A 17,033-nucleotide genomic window follows, 5' to 3' on the forward strand; every position below is an offset into this window, starting at 1 on the left:
GCGATGTGGGTGACGAGTGGGGGTCCCGCGTCAAATGCCGACGCCGAAAGTCATCACTCGACATTGTTATGTATTGATTGCATTTCGCGACCTGCTTTCCTTCTCATACCACTCTTCTATACCATCTTTGCAGCCCTCTGCTGTCTCTTATCTGTCTCGCACATTTCAATCATGTCGTCAACACAAGTACAAGCTAGCGTCTTGCACGGCGCAAAAGACCTCCGCATCGTAAGTGTTACTGACCATGATGGACAACGACCGGACGGGAAGCACACAATCATGATCAAACACGAGCTTACCAGTACCGCAGGAACCTCGCAATGTCCCGGCCCCGTCAGAGCATGAAATCCAAGTAGCCGTCCACAGCACCGGTCTTTGCGGCAGCGATCTCCACTACTACAACCACAACCGCAACGGCGACATCCTCGTCCGCGAACCCTTGACTCTCGGCCATGAATCTTCCGGTATCGTCACAGCAGTCGGCTCCTCGGTCTCAAACTTCTCCCCCGGCGACAGAGTAGCCCTCGAAGTCGGTGTTCCCTGCGACCACTGCCATCGCTGTGAAGAGGGCAGATACAACATTTGCAAGGACATGAAGTTTAGAAGTTCTGCAAAGAGTTTCCCACATTTCCAGGGTACACTGCAGGGACGCATCAACCATCCTGCCAAGTGGTGTCATAAGTTGCCCGAGGGCATGAGTATGGAGTTGGGCGCTTTGTTGGAGCCGCTGGGTGTGGCTATCCATGCCTACAGACGCAGTCTGATGAAGCCTGGCATGACTGCTTTGGTCTTTGGTGCTGGCGCTGTGGGTCTTCTCGCCGCTGCTGTTGCAAAAACGAAAGGTGCAAAGACCATCATCATTGCGGATATTGACGCTGGAAGAGTCGACTTTGCCGTCAAGAATGGCTTTGCCCACCATGGCTTTGTCGTGCCAATGAAGAGAGGAAAGGACACAGAGGAGAATCTCGCCATTGCTCGCGAAACAGCAGACGGCGTGGCTAAAGTCGCCGATGACTCTGGCAATGCAATCGGCGAAGTCGACGTCGTCTTTGAATGCACTGGCGTACCCACTTGCGTACAAGCAGGCATCTACGTAAGTCTCCCCTCCCACAAACTCCATTCATCAACAAAATACTCATCCTCTCCCTCCACAGGCAACAAAACCAGGCGGTCGCGTAATGCTAATTGGTATGGGCGTCCCTATCCAAACCCTCGCCATGTCCGCCGCCGCCCTCCGCGAAGTCGACCTTGTAGGCGTCTTCCGCTATGCAAACACATATCCCGAAGGCATTGAAATCGCCACCTCGGCCTCAGCACCCGATCTCTCAAAACTTGTAACCCACAAGTACAAAGGCTTGGAGAGCTGTCCAGATGCTTTCGGAATGGCTGGACGCACCAAAGACGATGCAGGGAAATTGGTCCTCAAGGTTGTCATCGAGACTGCTTGATTCTTTTCTGAGAGAGCAAAAGCTGATGTTTCCTTGTGGCGCCCAAAGGTCATTATTGATACTAGTGGTATCGAGAGAGCGAGACTGTAAAAGGACAGCATCGATGAAGGCATTTTGGCGTTGGAGCCTCTTATTGGGAAAATGTTTGTACATAATTTTTTGGAAATGTGCTTTTTATGAAAATTCGAATAATCCTCGGATCTTGTTTTGCCGCATTGGATGTGCAAGGTTTCTCTTTGCGGCTCGTGTGACTTGAGTCGGGAATTATTACCATGTTGACTTCGGGGAATGGTTTCCGCTGTCAATAGCGTCAGGGATACGGAAAACGCCTTCTCTTCATGGCTTTCCTAGGCCTGGAAAGTGTGTCAGCATGTATAATGCGTTTGATTTTCCTCGACAGGGTTATTCTAGACTTTGTGCACTTTGTATTGATGTTTCTTGTGAGTCCTTACCCGGGCAGAGTGGTACAGAAGATGCCTGGTCAGTCGTTTACGATTTGTTTTGCCCCCGTCTCATTCCCATTATTGTAGCGCTTTGTAATAGGAGGTAGACATAGCAATGCTTTGATCTGAGTGGCAAAGACTTTATGCTGTTCTTTATCGAATTGCTCTAGTTCGAAGATCGATGTGGGATGAGCGTTGTTTCACGAAAGAAGAAGAAAGATATAAAGGAAGTGGGACAGACTACCGCGTGCTTTAGAGATGACTGATAGGTTAGACTACATTGAACTTTGTGTTTCTCTGGTAATCTCGCTTATATGATGGCACTTATGTGTATGAGCTCCATGATCAAAGATTGCGTTCATGATGTGGAAGAAAAGGGAATTCATTTGTATGGTAAAGAAAAGAGGTCATTATAGCTAAGAAACACAACAGATATCAAGAGTTAACGCCGACCACCGAGGTTCATGTTCATCTATCATTGCCTCAAGGTGGAGATTTTTCTTTTGGTCAAAGGAGTTTTTCTTTCCATTTCCAAATAATGCTTTCCGCTAAGTCGAAATCAAAGGAGTCATGAGAAGATTGGGAAAAATGGAGAGACATTCTACCATCTAATGACCTTTTGAGGGAAGTACTCGTCGATGAGCTCCATGTAGTAGTCCTTGAGGTCCTCGACCTTGGGGACACCATCAGACTTTGAGTAAAGGTCGTAGGGGTTGAAAGCCTTGACGGCAGCCAACATCTTCTCGTCCTTTTCGTTCATCATCCAGCGGTAAGCTCCTTCCTTGTGCCAGGGGTAGAAACTGTGGTAACGGATCATGGCGAGAGCCTCATCGGGGAGAGTGCTCTGATCCTTGACGACGTGGTAGAGGTACTCATCGTGACCCCAGCTGATCATGACATTGTCGAGTCCACAGCCAGGAGTGTAGATACCGTGCTCGGTGCTGTAGATGGGGTCCTTGCTGTCTGGGTTGTTCTCGAAAGTGCCGGGGTAAATGATACGGTCGTCGAACTTGCAGCCAACGACAAAGGTGTCGCCGACGACGTCCCATTGACCCTCTGCGTCGAAGAAGAAGAGAAGCTTGCCCAAGTCGTGGATCAGACCAGTCAATTGGAACCAGCGAGGCTTGCCATCACGGCGAATGGCCTCGGCAGATTGAAGCAGATGCTCAATCTGGGATAGAGAAGTGTCAGGGTCAGACTCGTCGATCAATGTGTTTAATCTCTCCATGGCCTCCCAGATGGTCATCTCAGCACGAGTCTTGCTGTGGAAACGGTTACGAGCGCGCAGGTTGTAAGCAACAGTCTGCTTCTCATGCTGCTCCTTGTAAAAGTTCTTTACACGGTCACAAGCGTCCTCGTAGTTGCGGAATTGCTCCTTGTCCTTGTCGGCGTCGAATTGCGAGTTTTCGTAAATGTCCTTTTCTTCTTGTGTGGCGGTGCCGTTCTTGACTTTCAACGCGGCCTTGAGGACGTTTACTTCGTCAATGTTGTCGGAGGTTGCCTCGAGGGCGAGACCATCTTTGTGGTCGTTGAAGTTCTCAGCGACATTGGGCTGCTCAAGAGCGATGGGTGCCATTTTGCCTGATGTGTGTGTATATGTCTTTGTGAAAGGTGTGGTGTGACAAAAAAGTGGTGTTTGTGTGACTGTTCTTTCTTTGCTTTTGAGTGTGTAAATATGAAGAAAACGGACAAATGCGATGATGAATAGTGATCAGAAACGAGGAAGGAGAACCTATCTTTTATCTACCTGTCTTCGGGGACTTGTTTCCAACTCGGCTTCTCCTTCTTACCTACCAAACCCTCACACACTATCCTGGGGCCCCGTTCTTTCAACTCAAAGACCTCATGTCCAACGCCGTCACTTCCCCAGTTCGGACAAGACTAGAACGACTCAAGACCTTCCATCGGATGAAGAAACCCAAGGGCCGAACGTAAGCAGACTCGCGTCCATTCGCCCAATACCTTCAAACGTGGCTGCTTTGCCCCACGGGCACTTGCTTGACAAGTCGTTCGAGAGTTGTCTGGGGTGGTTGAACTCTGATGTCGGGGGGCATGCGTCCCTCGGAAAATCCTGCCTTCCTAGCGCGAAAGCTAGTAGCCACCAGATCATCCCAACGGCACCATCGTCGGAGCGAAAAGCAACGATCATTGATCTCATGACGAGGATGTGGATCTGGATAGTGGCCTCCGACTGGACACAAGCACAAGTGAACGGCTGAGGTTCTTCCGTCCTTCGTGTTCGGGCGGCAATTTTCCTCTTTTGACGCGACACTTGTGCTCAATCCGACAAGCGTCGGAAAAAGGTATCAGCGAGAAAGAAGGTGCGGCGCTCGACAAACCTTGGCACTGTTCAGCAGTCGCCGATCTCCACGTTTCGCTCTCGGGTCAATCTTGTTTCGAGCTCGAAGCTCAAGTATGGTGAAGGAGGGCAAGAAGTTCCTTGTCCAAGGAAGAAAGTGGGGGCGGGGTGGAAAGCTGTCGGATTTCAAAGGCCGATGGAGGGGAATGATGTGTTGACAGCAAGGTGTTTTTTCCTCGTGCCCTTGATAAACATTTGCCCATTTCCCGATCATGAATCCTCAACTTGCAAACTTCATTCTCAAGAGAACTCCTGATTTTATACTGCATCCCAAAACAATGGCTGATACCGTCTTCACCCTCAACACCGGCGCTAAGATCCCGGCTCTCGGTATGTGAATGCGCTTTGAAGTGTGTGACACTCGTACTGATACCAATGTCAAACAGGTCTTGGTACATGGCAATCTGCTCCTGGAGAGGTCAAGACTGCAGTGTCGCATGCTCTTAAAGTTGGCTACAAGCACATTGATGCCGCATACGTCTACGGCAACGAAGACGAGGTCGGTGGAGGTCTCGCCGAAGGCTTCAAGTCAGGTCTCAAGCGCGAGGACATCTTTGTCACTACCAGTAAGTCACCAAAACAAAGCCGGAAAATTACAACATGCTAATCAGTCATACCAGAGCTATGGTGTACTTTCCATTCTAGAGTAGAGGAGAACCTCGATCTCAGTCTAAAATCCCTGGGCCTTGACTATGGTGAGTCGCGATTTCCTTGTCCCTCCACATTTGTCGGCGATTGTGACGCGCAGCTGTGAAACTGTACCCGTACCGTATTTTGGTCAAAAAGCTACGCGACCTTTGAGTATCTTCGATGGCCGCTATCCGGTGCTCGAAAGTACCGTCCATGTTGCCAGCTACGAGTCACAATGTTTACCATATGCGAGAGTTTGCAGGCTTCGAACACCAGACTGACTTATGTGGAATAGTCGATTTATACCTCATGCACTGGCCTGTACCAATGAACCCAAATGGTAACCACCCCAACTTGCCAAAGAAGCCCGATGGCTCCCGTGATCTCGACACAGAATGGTCATACACTCAAACCTGGAAAGAAATGGAAAAGGTCCTCAAGACCGGAAAGACAAAGGCCATCGGTGTTGCCAACTTCTCAGTACCCTTCTTAGAAGAGCTGTTGAAGGAAGCCACCGTCACTCCCGCCGCCAACCAGATTGAAAATCACCCATATCTGCCTCAACAAGAGATTGTGGATTACTGCAAGGAGAAGGGCATTTTGATTACTGCATACAGTCCTCTGGGTTCCACTGGATCTCCTCTGTTCCAGGAGAAGGAGATTCAAGAGGTTGCGAAGAAGCATGATGTTTCGCCCGGTACTGTCTTGTTGAGCTACCATGGTAAGAATGACCCCTATTCATCCCTTCTCCCGGCAAAAGCTGATCGCAATGTGAATACAGTTGCTCGTGGAAGCTCCGTCATCCCCAAGTCGGTGACACCTTCGCGTATCGAGGAGAACATGAAATTGATCAAGCTTGACTCCGAGGATGTCAAGTCTCTGGACAACATCTCAAAGACGCATCCTCCCAACCGCTTCGTATACCCTGCCTTTGGTGTAAGTTTTTACTCAGCCATTCATCGTGTCAATTGCGTCTCAAGTACTGACATCCCTTCTCAAAGGTCAACCTTGGTTTCCCCGACAAGCAATGATCTTGCCATGTCCCTTTACGAACCTTACTGTGTAATGAGGCCTCATGGGATAACACACCCTGTCTCTTGTGCGAAAAGATAGACACGGCGCAAGAAGCCCATAGTAGCCACGAATTCAATCTTTGAATTGTCCTACTCTTTTGTGTTCGTACGAATCACTTTTTGATCTCCTTCAATGCACTCTCCAGAACCTCTTTGAGCTGCTCGTTTCTGCGAACCAGCAACAGTACATCTTTCGTGTCAACTGTGTCTCTTCCCGCATGTCTGTATATTCCCATCATCAGCATGGATCTCACAAGTGAGAATAAGTTGTGGTGAATTCTACCTTGCAAACTCCTCCAAATCGGCGCCGGACACCAGGATTTGATTCCAGACGAGCTCTGTCAAGGAGCCGATGAACTGGGGCGTGGTATTGAGATCTTGGTCAAGTGCTATGGCGTCGACTATGGTGCCTATGCTGTACCAGAGGGAGGACTTGAGGCGCTGTAGTTCCAGGTGTTGTCAGAGATGACGTGTCAAAAGCAAAGTTCCGCGTGCTCAAGAAAGTGCATCTGCTTGATGATAGATGGTGTCTCGGTAGATTGTGTGATGCGAAGTGAGAAATCGACAAGAGGCAATCTTGTTTCAACGCGACAATGAGATACACTAACTCACATCGACCTTGTCTTCATCCAGTCTGTCTGCCATCGCTCTTCTTATTTTGGGAAGTTTGTGGAGATGTCACGTCTATGCCGCTTAGGTAGTCAAACGCCGGCCGTGAGACGCGTCGAATACCTTTCGGCTAACGACGACCAGCGTGCACATCTATATACAAACTAAAACATGAGCATCTTCATGCCTGCCTCTTTAGCTCAGTTGGTAGAGCGCGGCACTAGTAATGCCGAGGTCACCGGTTCGACTCCGTTAGGAGGCATCCTCGTTTTGTGCACGCACAACAGACTGTTGCGAAACTTTTGCAGCCCGAGCCCGAGCTTTTTTGTGCTGACTGCTGTATGGAAGAGATGCTCAGGACAGCATGATTGTCCAGCTTCTTTTTTGCAGTACGTTCTTGTCTGCATTCAATCTATTTGCAACTCTGCAGTCAAAGCGAGTCACTTTGTAAGTTCGGTCTGAAAGACCCCCTTTGGGGCCGTGAATTCATGTTGAAGCGTGTGCAATTTCTCGAATCAAATCGACTCGACGAACAAAACTCAATGTAGTAGCAGCATCTCTCATACTGATGACTACCCACACACACAGCATCGTAGAGAGATCTCTCTCCGTACCCTCATACTATCAGAAAGGCAGTTGAACCTTCTCGTCGTCGACAATAGTAGGATCATTGCTCCGAGCAATGGTCGAGAGGACGACCCTGTCTAGCAAGACCTCATTCATGACGTATCCCTACATCATCAGCTGAAATTCGAGCGACATCCCAGTGATCATCATGGAAATCCAACCACCTGTCGGAAAACGTGAGATAGTGAGAACCGGAAGAGACCACCCGCTAAAAGAGGTACCGAAACTATCCTACAGTCTTTCTTCACCGAAGCGCGTCTTAGATGTCTAGACGACATGTCGGAAGCGCGATGGCCGATCGGCCTGTGCGACCACCCTTACGACAAGGCGAATGCGATAAAACCCTAGTCATATCGCTGTCCCTAGTGTTGCATGTGAGCTAAGAGACATCCAACGGTCTGATATACTGCAGATTCACTGATGTTACGACGGTCTGATTTTCTCGTTGACCTCGTTTCCATAGACTGCGCACGTCGCACAGTCTCGACAACCCGAGGCACAGCGAGCGCAGGTGCTAGACTGTACTAGCATCGGAAACTCGTATTTGCATATAGGAAGGTGACCGATGACCTTGTCATCTGCAGTTCTACTCCACACCAGGTGGATCATGCTATATTCTGACACTTTACGCACGTATTTAATCTCTTTCCGCCGCTGGGCGATTGCTTCCGTAGTCTCTCAAGTGCTATTTCCCATGCGGCTTATGCAATGCAGTCTATGAAGGGTGTCACTGACACTGATTTTCTTCTCCAAATCATCCAGCATATGGATAAGGAGGATCGTCATCACAGGGCCATACATGCGATGTGCTTTGTCTTGCCTTGCAGTCAAGGCACAATCTCGAAGACAGTCGATCCGGTCTCCCTTGAGACACTTCATCTGATGCAACACTAACCCCGTGCTTACTCGGCTTCGCCCTCTGCCATCAGGCCACAAAGCAGCATCTCAACAAGACCAGTACCACGTTACATAACGAGGAGCACATTTTACGAGGATCTTCAATGCAGAAAGCACACATCACGTAGGTGGAAGAAGATCTTGTCGGTCTGTCCCTTGAGCGCGGCCCGCAATGTGGAGGCGGTGGTCCAGCGCTGTGACATGCTAAGAATAGAAATGCACACCCCCAGGTTTCATCTCTAAGTTGCCGCCAAGCGGCCAAGCTCAGTGTGGAAGCCAAACTCTGGATAATTCGGAAGAAGAATCTTCATACCTGCTGCGGTGGGAATCGCTCACAGCTTCGCTTTACCTCGTAGTCCTCGATTGACAAATTGATGGAGTGAAGGCCGTCGCCTGAGGAATGCTTGCTGAAGGTATTGCAGCTCATGGTCTCCGCGTATGGCAGAGCAAGAGCTGCAGTCTCAGGATCATCTCTCCGAAAGGCTCAATAAGCTTAGGCGGACCCCATGAAACGGCCTTACCTTGGCCGACATCATTTAGACTCTGATCGGTGCTGAACCGGCTCTGCAAACATTCCAGGACGGTTTGCACATCATCTATATTGCCACAGGCCTTGCTATGTTCATATGCTGATTTTAGAACACCCTTCGTATTTGATGTAGATCTCTATGTGATTGTAGAGGCATAGGTAGGTGACATCCGTGTCGTCACACAGAACGTTCAGGCCACAGAGTGATATATAAGAGTCCTGCTTGACCTTCCATTATCTGAATTATCACAACACTCTTCATCATACATCAACACACAACCCCATAATCATCAAGATGAAGTCCTCAATTATCATCTCATCTCTGGCACTTGCCCTTCCTGCCTTCGCTGCCCCTGTCACCACATCGGCAACCCCCATTGCTACTCCTCAGAACCAATGCCAGGTCGACTACAACAACTGCCTCGCCGTTGGCACCCCTGAGGTCATGTGCTCCTGCGACATGACTGCCTGTCTTGGTGAGGACGCCGCCCGCATTCGTGAGTGGTGTGCCAGCAAAACTTCTGGCCTTACCAGCGGTACCGCTACTGCCACTGCCACTGCCACTGCCACCCCCAGTGCCACTGCTTCTGGCTGTGTGGCAAAGGACAATGCTTGCAGAGCCAGCGACCCCGTTACTGGTCTTTCCGCAAACCAAGCACAGTGCTCTGCCGACAACGCTGCTTGCCAGGGTACTTGCTACGATGCATACAACACTTGCAGAACTTCTCGCCCTAACGGTCTCTCTGCCAACATGGCTCAATGTGCTTCCGATTACGCTGGATGTCTTGGTCAAAATCCCTTTTCTGAGGATGGTAGCTTGACCATCAAGCCTTCTATTGTCGCCCGTGCTTTCGCTACCCCTGCTCCTTCCAACTGTGTCACTAAGGACAACGCTTGTAGAGCCAGCGATCCCGTCACTGGTCTTTCCGCAAATCAAGCATTCTGCTCGTCTGAGGACGCCGCTTGCAAGGGGGCTTGCGAGGAATCCTACAACGCTTGCCGTGTTGCTCCTGATGCGAACATGTCTTACTGCGCTTCCCTATACGCTGGCTGTCTCGGCACCAACCCCTTCGAGAAGCGCGCAGCCCCCACCAGTGCTTTTGCCGGTCTCGCCATTAGGTCAGGGTCTGGAATTCAATATGCCTCTGTCAACGCCGCTGGCTCTCAATTCTGGCTCCAAAAGGACACTGCCACCTACTGTCCCGAAATCTCCGGTCTTGTCTGCCCCAACACCACCACCACCCAATTCCTCGGCGGCGAGAACACTTTGGCCCTCGACACCACAGTCCCGGGAGGCCAGCAGGTATACGTTGCTGCTGATGGTCGTTTGTCTTTTACTGTCGCTCACTCTGCATCTACTGGTGAGGGAGCCTCAGTTACTGGTTTCAGCATTGCTCAGGAGGGTCAGCATGTCCAGTTCAACGGCGATGACTTCCTTGCTTGCCCTGTTGATGACGCTTATGCTGTTTTCGCCGCCGCTGCTGTCAAGGATGCCGCTGAGGATTGTGTTGGCTTTGCTTTCAGAGTCGCCGAGTCTTCTGCTCCTGCTGCTTGGCAATACTCTTAAGTCTCTTCGCTTTCCGCTTTCTTCGCATCTCAGCATCATCAATGCTCCCGGAGAGTTTGAATTGGCATTTCCTCAGCATTGTTCAGGATAATTGTTACCCTGTCTTCATTTTTGGCATAGCAAGCGTTTCTTCGCATACATTCGTTTTTCCACACCCGCATGATATCTTGCTTTTTTTGTTTCTAGCATAACAAACCTGTATATATTTTAGAACCTGTCTTGGACTCAGGAAAATGAAATCTTTCGTTTCCTACATTACTTGCATCTCTGACATCTGTGCATCGTCTCAATGAGGTTCAATGAATTCCAACCAGCACATGAATCTGTCTGAGCCTTCCAACAGGCTCTTTGTCCTTTTCTTTTTTTGTCATGGAGAAAAGCGAAAGCGAAGAAGTCTTGCACGATTGGAGGAGAGCGAACGATATTTTTCTGTTGCTATCAGATCAACGAACGTCTTTACAGTAAAGATACAATACTGAAGCAGATTAGAAGTGACGCTCCATGAAGTAGTCCGCTCCCGACCTTACGCCAGCCGCTGTTCGTTTGTCTCGTTCTTCACACCACCTGAGCATTGCCCTCCCTTCCTACATGGTCAAAGTCATCGCGGTTGATCACCAGCAAATATGTGATCTAGAACTCGTCCCCCTGACTTCTCATTGTTGACCCGTGAGCGAGGTTTCTTGTGGCGCGGCTTGTCCAGATCCTCCGAAGTATCTTCATCATTGGCCGATAGGACATCCGATCGTATGCTTGTGTCAGCTGAGCTGGCGACTTCACCATCCATTCTCCGGTCTTCGGGTGGCTGCGTTGTGAACTGCCGGGCAGCACAGGTCACGTTTTCCTCAGGACGTGACACTGACAAGAATCCTTCCTCTTGCCTGGCCTCGGGGACACCTAGGGACCGATATGGTGGGCGGTGATCTACCCTCAAGCTTTGGAGCCTCCGCAGCATCACCTTTGGATCATTGGAATCAAGAGCGCCAACGTGAGAATCGTGACCATCGCTCATCGGGATATTTCCAGTCCTCGGAGCATCAAGATTACTTTTGCATCGTTTTGGCGAAATGTAGCAGTCTTGCCCGTTGTTCTATACTGGACCCTTCTCGACTGGCACACCTGGTCCACCCAGACCAAAGATCTTGCCCATCTTTTTCAAACTGCCCTTAATATGAGGGTGCTTCTTGACTAGACTGGCCTCTGCAGGTGTAGGCTTTGGCGGCCAGTTCCCTTCTTCTTTCCAACCATGAACCAAGCTTCTAGTAATGTCTGAGAGGTTGATTGGAATCGAGGGAGTGCGGCCTTGGAGGATGATCTTTGTGTAGATGTCCGAGTAGGTGTTTGTCGTTATGCGGCTACGGACAGCGTTGTCGGCGGGAAGAAGTGGAAGTGCCTTGGGTATGAGTAGATTGGCATCGGGTATCGCTCCTAACGCTGTTGAAGAGGTCTGGTTCTCAGCAGTCCTCGGTCGGGCACCGGTCCAAAGATTTCTCTGAGCGCTCCAATGGGCGAGACCGATGTTTTCGGCCATCTCGGCTTCGTATCTCTGTTGTCGCCTTGCGCGTCTCCGCCTCTTGCGTTCTTCTAGACTGGTACCAACCGAGTCGGGAGTTTCGAAGCGTGGAGTCTTGTCGTCTTTGTCCGAGGCCGAGTCTTCGCCGTCGCTGTAGTATCGTTCAACCCAGTCGTCGGAAGTATGGTTGTCTAGTGGCGGATCGTACGCTGTGATATTGGCGGCGATGTGTGAATTTACGTGGTCCCTCGCATCCTGAGTAGACGTGGACATGTGCAGAGTTGAGGGTGTTGCAGCGGCGGACGGTGCGGCGTAGTGGTCAGGTACGACATGAGGAGCGTTGGGATATGTCCAGTCGTTGCGCACTTTTTGGCGGAGATCGTTGCGAGTCTGTCTCAATTGCTCGGCCTGGTCTGAAGACGGACGACCTAGTAGAGTCATCGCGCCTGGTAGTAAAGACTAAGAACGTTGAGGGAGAAGAAGAATGGTAAGAGGAGCCAATGCGATTCTTCAGCTGCGTGCGGGGTGCAGAAAGTCTTTCTTGAGTGTGACACAGTCGGAGTCGGCGGGAAGAGGTCAATCGCGTGGATAACGTTACTCGACTTCTCACGGCGACGTCAGCTGAAGAACATGTGCATGAAGTAAAAGTTGAGTGAGGATGAGTCCAATAATGAATTGCTATTCTGGAAGTTACATTGGTGGAAGGAGCGTTCTAAAACGTCATTGACTGAGGGAAGCCATCGTTCGGAAGTCACGCCAGAACGCCTTCTTTCCGTCGTTTTGTTCCTGCCTTTAGAGATCATTTTGCAGATCTATACAAGCAAGCATTTGCATGTGATTGTGACGAGTTCGAGCTGAACATTCGGACATGCCTTATTTCCGGGACGGTCTTCGCAGCAGCGAAAACTAGGGAGGCACACGACAGGTGCACTGCGAAGGATGAGCCTGTTGTCCCACGCAACTGCTGTTGACATGCGTGTTTTGAACCTGCGCGCTTGCATGCAAAAGCGCGAGTCTCATATATAGACAATTAAGACGCGATACAGAGGCGATTATTCACTAATATAGATGTAAGCAAGTCATGGTTTTTCCCCAACTTCACAAGCCGACGGCCTCAGCGAAGGGATCAGGAATATGACGCTCTTGACCAAGGTTACACACCGAGCTCAGCCGAAGCGAGCTCAGGTGCTGTCCCAGGGCCATATTGTTCTTAAATCTGTCGACCGGATAATTGACATCACAATAGTCTGATGGCTCCATAAAAGTCGAGCTGGACAGCAATCAACCGAACAGTCCCCCGAAGAAGACGCCAGGATCGCTGAACACAGATCTTGTTATTGAGAAGAAGAGGAAGAGAGAAACTTTGCGTCCTTGATATAGAGATTTGCTGCCCGCCGAAGGACGCCAAGGCCGGAGAACGCCGTCGGTCTTAGTCTCCACCAAACTCCGACGATCTGACTTTCTCGAGCATCTAGCCATCTCCATCCACACAGCGCCTATCCCTTTCTGTTACCTCACGTCGTTCTGCTGTGATTTAGTTCTTCAGCACGAGTAGATATCGAGCCTCTAGCCATCGTGGAATCCGGTAACTTCGCGCGTCACACCCGTCTCCTCCCACCCGCCACCAAACATGGACGCCGTCGCAATTCAAGATGCCAACAAGATCAGAGTCGCCATGGGCCTTGCGCCTCTACCCGTACCTGGTGAAGAAGGTCTCCAGTTCAAATCAAAAGATGACGGGGAAGAGTCAGACCCAGATGACATGAGCACACTGGAAAAGCGCCAGGCTGCCGCTGGTGACAATTGGAAGAAGCTGCAAGATGAGGAGAAAGTAAGACAAGAGCGTCTGGCTCGCAAGGAAGCTCTCAAGAAGGCACGCGACATCGAGTTACGGAATGCGAAGCTGGAGGGCCAAGGTCTTGGAGATGCAGAAGAGGCGGACATGGACACAAAGACTTGGCTATTGCAGCAGAAGAAGCGTCAAAAGAAGATCGAGAAGGCGAGAAAGTACGAAGAAGAGCAGGCTGAGTTGGAACGACAAGCACAAGCAGAGTACTCGGCCAAGGACTTGGCCGGTGTCAAGGTCGCCCACGAGCTGGATCAGTTTGACGCAGAAGGCGAACAGATCTTGACCTTGAAAGATGCTGCTATTGGCGACGAGAGCGAAGACGATGAACTCGAAAACTTGGATCTCCGAGCGAAAGAGCAGCTGCAAGAGAAGCTGGAGCGCAAAAAGAACAAGCCTGTGTATAACCCGAACGACATGGATGATGGCAACCGATCCATCCTTGCGCATTACGATGAGGAGATTGACGGCAAGAAAAAGAAGGCTTTCACACTTGACACGTCTGGCGCCATTGACCAAGCTGCTGTCGCTGCACAAAGGGAAGCCGCAGAAGCCGAGCGCATAGGCGTCAAGGGAATCAAATTCAGCTTGGATGAGCTCAAGGACGACACTCCCATCTCAGACTATCAGGACCCTTCAACTGCCAAAATTCGAAAGCCCAAGAAGCCAAAGAAGGCCAAGACCTCTCGTACAAAGGCTGCCGATGAGGACGATATTTTCCCTTTGCCTGCACAACAAGCTTCGGGAGACCAGATGGATATCGACGGGCAGGCGACATCGAACGGTGCTGCTAAGAAACGTACCTTTGAAACCTTCGATGATGATGACCTGCAAGCCAAGCTGGCAGAGCAACGTAGGCAAGCATTGAAGAAGCGTAAGAAGACTGATGCTGCTGAGCTGGCTCGCCGCATTCGTGAGGAAGATACCGCAACACCCATGGAAACAGCTGAAGATGATGATGAACCTGGTCTTGTGATTGATGAGACCACCGAATTTGTGTCCAACCTCAGACGCCCACAATCACCAGATTCTGCAGACGAGCGCACACGAGCCACCTCAACACCAGCTATCGGTGAAACCCAAGACGATGACGCGACTATGCAAGAGTCCTACGCTGCGGTAGAAGACGAAGAAGACGCCCGAGCACGTCGTGAGGCCGAGGAACGAGAATCATCAGCACGACCAGCTATGACGTCCACAGGTTTCGCAGACGAAGAAGACGTCACATCCGGAGCAGGAGGTATCCTCAATATGCTTCGCAAAAGAGGTCTTGTCCAAGACAGCGATGCCGACAAAGCCAACGCAGCCGTCCGCGCACAACAACAGTTCCTCGCAGAGAATCAAGCACTGGTTGACGAGTACGATCGCAAGACAAGAGAAGAGCGCGAAGCAGACCGTAAATCCGGCCGCTGGGATCGCATGTCTCACCGCGAGCGTGAAAACTACCAACGCCAGCAAAACGAGCAACGTGATGCCTATCTCGCGCAATTGCAGGCTGAGCACTTCAAGCGCTCATACAAGCCTAACGTTCAGCTTCGCTACAATGACGAGGATGGCCGTGAGATGAACCAGAAGGAGGCTTTCAAGCATCTGAGTCATAGATTCCACGGTAAAGGTAGTGGTAAGCAGAAGACGGAGAAGCGTATGAAGAAGAAGCAGGAAGAGGATGATAGGCAGAGAAAATCATTGCTGGGCTTTACTGGTACAAACGAGGCTGTCGGCGCCACTGCTAAAAAGAACAGACAAGCTGGTGTCAGGTTGCAGTAGAGTACCACGGCTGTCAAGCTGAGGCAGTAGATCTCCATTCATAGCATCGCCTATCTCACCTTTTTCTCATCTGTGAGTAGATTCTGTCCTTTCCTCAGCGAAATGCTCTGCGTCGGTCTTTGGGAAGAAAGGAGTAAGGTGCGAGCTGAAACTGGCCGTCACAACATCCTTCCACACTTGTCGCCGTCTTTTCCTCTCCCTCACGACCTTTCCACTTATCTGTCTTGCTCTTACTACCACGCACAATTATCTTGCGCGCTCGAAGAAAACGTACCTGTTCCTACACTATACCTTCGCATCCTCTGGACTAGGTGTTGATGTTGATGTCCTCAGATGCATGTTCTAAGACAAATCAAGCCGAGAAAGGCTTCCGACTGCTGACGGCCCAGTCAAGCCACCAGCACTGACATTATGGGAAAGCAAGAAGCAGTAGCTCGTTCAAATCAATCACAAGTCCCACGTTCAGATGTGCCAACACCGCCACAGTCAACGTTTAGTACCACTTGTCCCAGACTATCTATGTGAAATTGCGGCCAGTCGCGGAACTCAGAGAGCCACAAAAGAACAAAGTTTGCCCAAGTTGGTCGAGGTCGCGAGACCCTCAAAGTAGATGTGACGAAACACAATGACCAGGAGAAGGAAGCCGTTTGCTCCGAGATGGCAAGAAATCTTGATCGCAAGGACACATCTTCTAGTTGAGCTGCAGCCAGACAAAACGTCTCGCCTGCTGAGAAGGTCGACAAAGCAGAATCTGCAGTCGAAGTCATGTGTAAGAGTGGAAGAGATGGGGAAAAGGATCCGGCAAGTGAGACTGACAGGACAAGATCGGTGGGGAGTCATCTCATAGACAGCCGTGTCATGATCCATGCTATGATCAACTACGATTTGGAGTCCCTTCAATCACAGACAAAGAACCATGAACCATGATTTCCTTCACCTACAAGAATCAACATCGTGACAAGAACAGAGTAATTCGAAGCGACTTGACACTCCAGTCTGAGGAGAGTGAAGTTTGTGAGAGGAGAAGAAGGAACCGGTCAGCAAGCTTCGACGCAGAAGAGAGACTTCGATAGAAATAGAGTGTCAACAGTTCGAAGACGTATATGGTCTTACACAGCAGCTCTACACCATACACATGGTCAAAGGCAAAAGACATCCACAAGCACCATCGCTCATCAAGAAACAAAGCACAACAAGATCCACAACAAGATGAGCGCCAACTTCCCATGACCAGCAAATCCAAATTCAAAACACAAGAAAAAAGGAATGTTCACACCCGACAAAAAGCCATATCTGAAGATAGGTCTCTGGAAGTTAAGCATGTACTCAATGTCGGCAAACATCAAGTATCAATCTAGCAATCCCTTTCACAATAACATGTCATTAAACAGGACAAATCAAGGTTCTTGGAACTGCAATGGTCAGCGCGTGAGAAAGAAGCTTGGAGGAAAGAGAGGAGGATGGGGCTTTATATAGGGGTCTGGAGGGGTGGCCGCTTAGTCGTCGCGCTGATTCAGCGATGAGAGTGCGATCTGTGGGTTGAGGTGAGAAGAAATCGAGGACTGTGGTTGGTCGATGGGGGCGACTCATAGAGGCTGGGAGGTCTGCGGCTTAGGGTGCGGCTTGTGAGTGCGGCTGGGATGTGACTTTTTCGAGTAGTTGTGTGTTGATAGCTGGCTTCCTCTGCAGGCTCCATAGGTAGCTGAGAAGCCCTTGTTAGTCGTATCC

General features: G+C 50.2%; 10 protein-coding genes across 10 annotated transcripts; 5 read left to right on the forward strand and 5 right to left on the reverse strand.

Moving 5' to 3' along the window:
• Positions 1–88: 88 nt before the first annotated feature.
• Positions 89–1,580, forward strand: AUEXF2481DRAFT_96590 (uncharacterized protein). Its single transcript, XM_013489645.1, has 3 exons — positions 89–228; positions 311–1,093; positions 1,155–1,580. Exons 1-3 carry the CDS (start codon positions 172–174, stop codon positions 1,446–1,448), a joined length of 1,134 nt encoding a protein of 377 aa, XP_013345099.1. The 5' UTR covers positions 89–171; the 3' UTR covers positions 1,449–1,580.
• Positions 1,581–2,373: 793 nt separating this feature from the next.
• Positions 2,374–3,875, reverse strand: AUEXF2481DRAFT_38634 (uncharacterized protein). Its single transcript, XM_013489489.1, has one exon. The coding sequence runs from the start codon at positions 3,465–3,467 to the stop codon at positions 2,493–2,495; it is 975 nt and encodes a 324-aa protein (XP_013344943.1). The 5' UTR covers positions 3,468–3,875; the 3' UTR covers positions 2,374–2,492.
• A 653-nt stretch (positions 3,876–4,528) lies between these two features.
• AUEXF2481DRAFT_46617 (uncharacterized protein) lies at positions 4,529–5,911 on the forward strand (the record flags this gene model as incomplete). Its single annotated transcript, XM_013489560.1, has 6 exons — positions 4,529–4,580; positions 4,637–4,816; positions 4,871–4,945; positions 5,176–5,601; positions 5,662–5,816; positions 5,882–5,911. 6 exons carry the CDS (start codon positions 4,529–4,531, stop codon positions 5,909–5,911), a joined length of 918 nt encoding a protein of 305 aa, XP_013345014.1.
• Positions 5,762–6,636, reverse strand: AUEXF2481DRAFT_38636 (uncharacterized protein). The gene is made up of 4 exons (XM_013489490.1): positions 6,566–6,636; positions 6,237–6,394; positions 5,935–6,175; positions 5,762–5,871 (listed from the first exon to the last, which is right to left on the reverse strand). The coding sequence occupies exons 1-3, from the start codon at positions 6,596–6,598 to the stop codon at positions 6,067–6,069; spliced, it is 300 nt and encodes a 99-aa protein (XP_013344944.1). The 5' UTR covers positions 6,599–6,636; the 3' UTR covers positions 5,762–5,871; positions 5,935–6,066.
• Positions 6,637–7,105: 469 nt separating this feature from the next.
• Positions 7,106–7,610, reverse strand: AUEXF2481DRAFT_635730 (uncharacterized protein). The gene is made up of 2 exons (XM_013489646.1): positions 7,351–7,610; positions 7,106–7,294 (listed from the first exon to the last, which is right to left on the reverse strand). Exons 1-2 carry the CDS (start codon positions 7,465–7,467, stop codon positions 7,187–7,189), a joined length of 225 nt encoding a protein of 74 aa, XP_013345100.1. The 5' UTR covers positions 7,468–7,610; the 3' UTR covers positions 7,106–7,186.
• A 1,137-nt stretch (positions 7,611–8,747) lies between these two features.
• AUEXF2481DRAFT_38639 (uncharacterized protein) lies at positions 8,748–10,376 on the forward strand. Its single transcript, XM_013489491.1, has one exon. It carries the CDS (start codon positions 8,911–8,913, stop codon positions 10,180–10,182), a length of 1,272 nt encoding a protein of 423 aa, XP_013344945.1. The 5' UTR covers positions 8,748–8,910; the 3' UTR covers positions 10,183–10,376.
• Positions 10,377–11,269: 893 nt separating this feature from the next.
• AUEXF2481DRAFT_3884 (uncharacterized protein) lies at positions 11,270–12,133 on the reverse strand (the record flags this gene model as incomplete). The annotated part of the gene is made up of 1 exon (XM_013489342.1): positions 11,270–12,133. The coding sequence occupies one exon, from the start codon at positions 12,131–12,133 to the stop codon at positions 11,270–11,272; it is 864 nt and encodes a 287-aa protein (XP_013344796.1).
• Positions 12,134–13,007: 874 nt separating this feature from the next.
• Positions 13,008–15,526, forward strand: AUEXF2481DRAFT_635741 (uncharacterized protein). The gene has a single exon (XM_013489647.1). The coding sequence runs from the start codon at positions 13,323–13,325 to the stop codon at positions 15,303–15,305; it is 1,983 nt and encodes a 660-aa protein (XP_013345101.1). The 5' UTR covers positions 13,008–13,322; the 3' UTR covers positions 15,306–15,526.
• AUEXF2481DRAFT_635740 (uncharacterized protein) lies at positions 15,527–16,161 on the reverse strand. Its single transcript, XM_013489648.1, has one exon. The coding sequence runs from the start codon at positions 16,070–16,072 to the stop codon at positions 15,749–15,751; it is 324 nt and encodes a 107-aa protein (XP_013345102.1). The 5' UTR covers positions 16,073–16,161; the 3' UTR covers positions 15,527–15,748.
• A 129-nt stretch (positions 16,162–16,290) lies between these two features.
• AUEXF2481DRAFT_635781 (uncharacterized protein) lies at positions 16,291–16,741 on the forward strand. The gene has a single exon (XM_013489649.1). It carries the CDS (start codon positions 16,409–16,411, stop codon positions 16,661–16,663), a length of 255 nt encoding a protein of 84 aa, XP_013345103.1. The 5' UTR covers positions 16,291–16,408; the 3' UTR covers positions 16,664–16,741.
• Positions 16,742–17,033: the final 292 nt, after the last annotated feature.

This window comes from Aureobasidium subglaciale, assembly GCF_000721755.1.
Source record: "Aureobasidium subglaciale EXF-2481 unplaced genomic scaffold scaffold_7, whole genome shotgun sequence".
NCBI lineage: Eukaryota > Fungi > Ascomycota > Dothideomycetes > Dothideales > Saccotheciaceae > Aureobasidium > Aureobasidium subglaciale.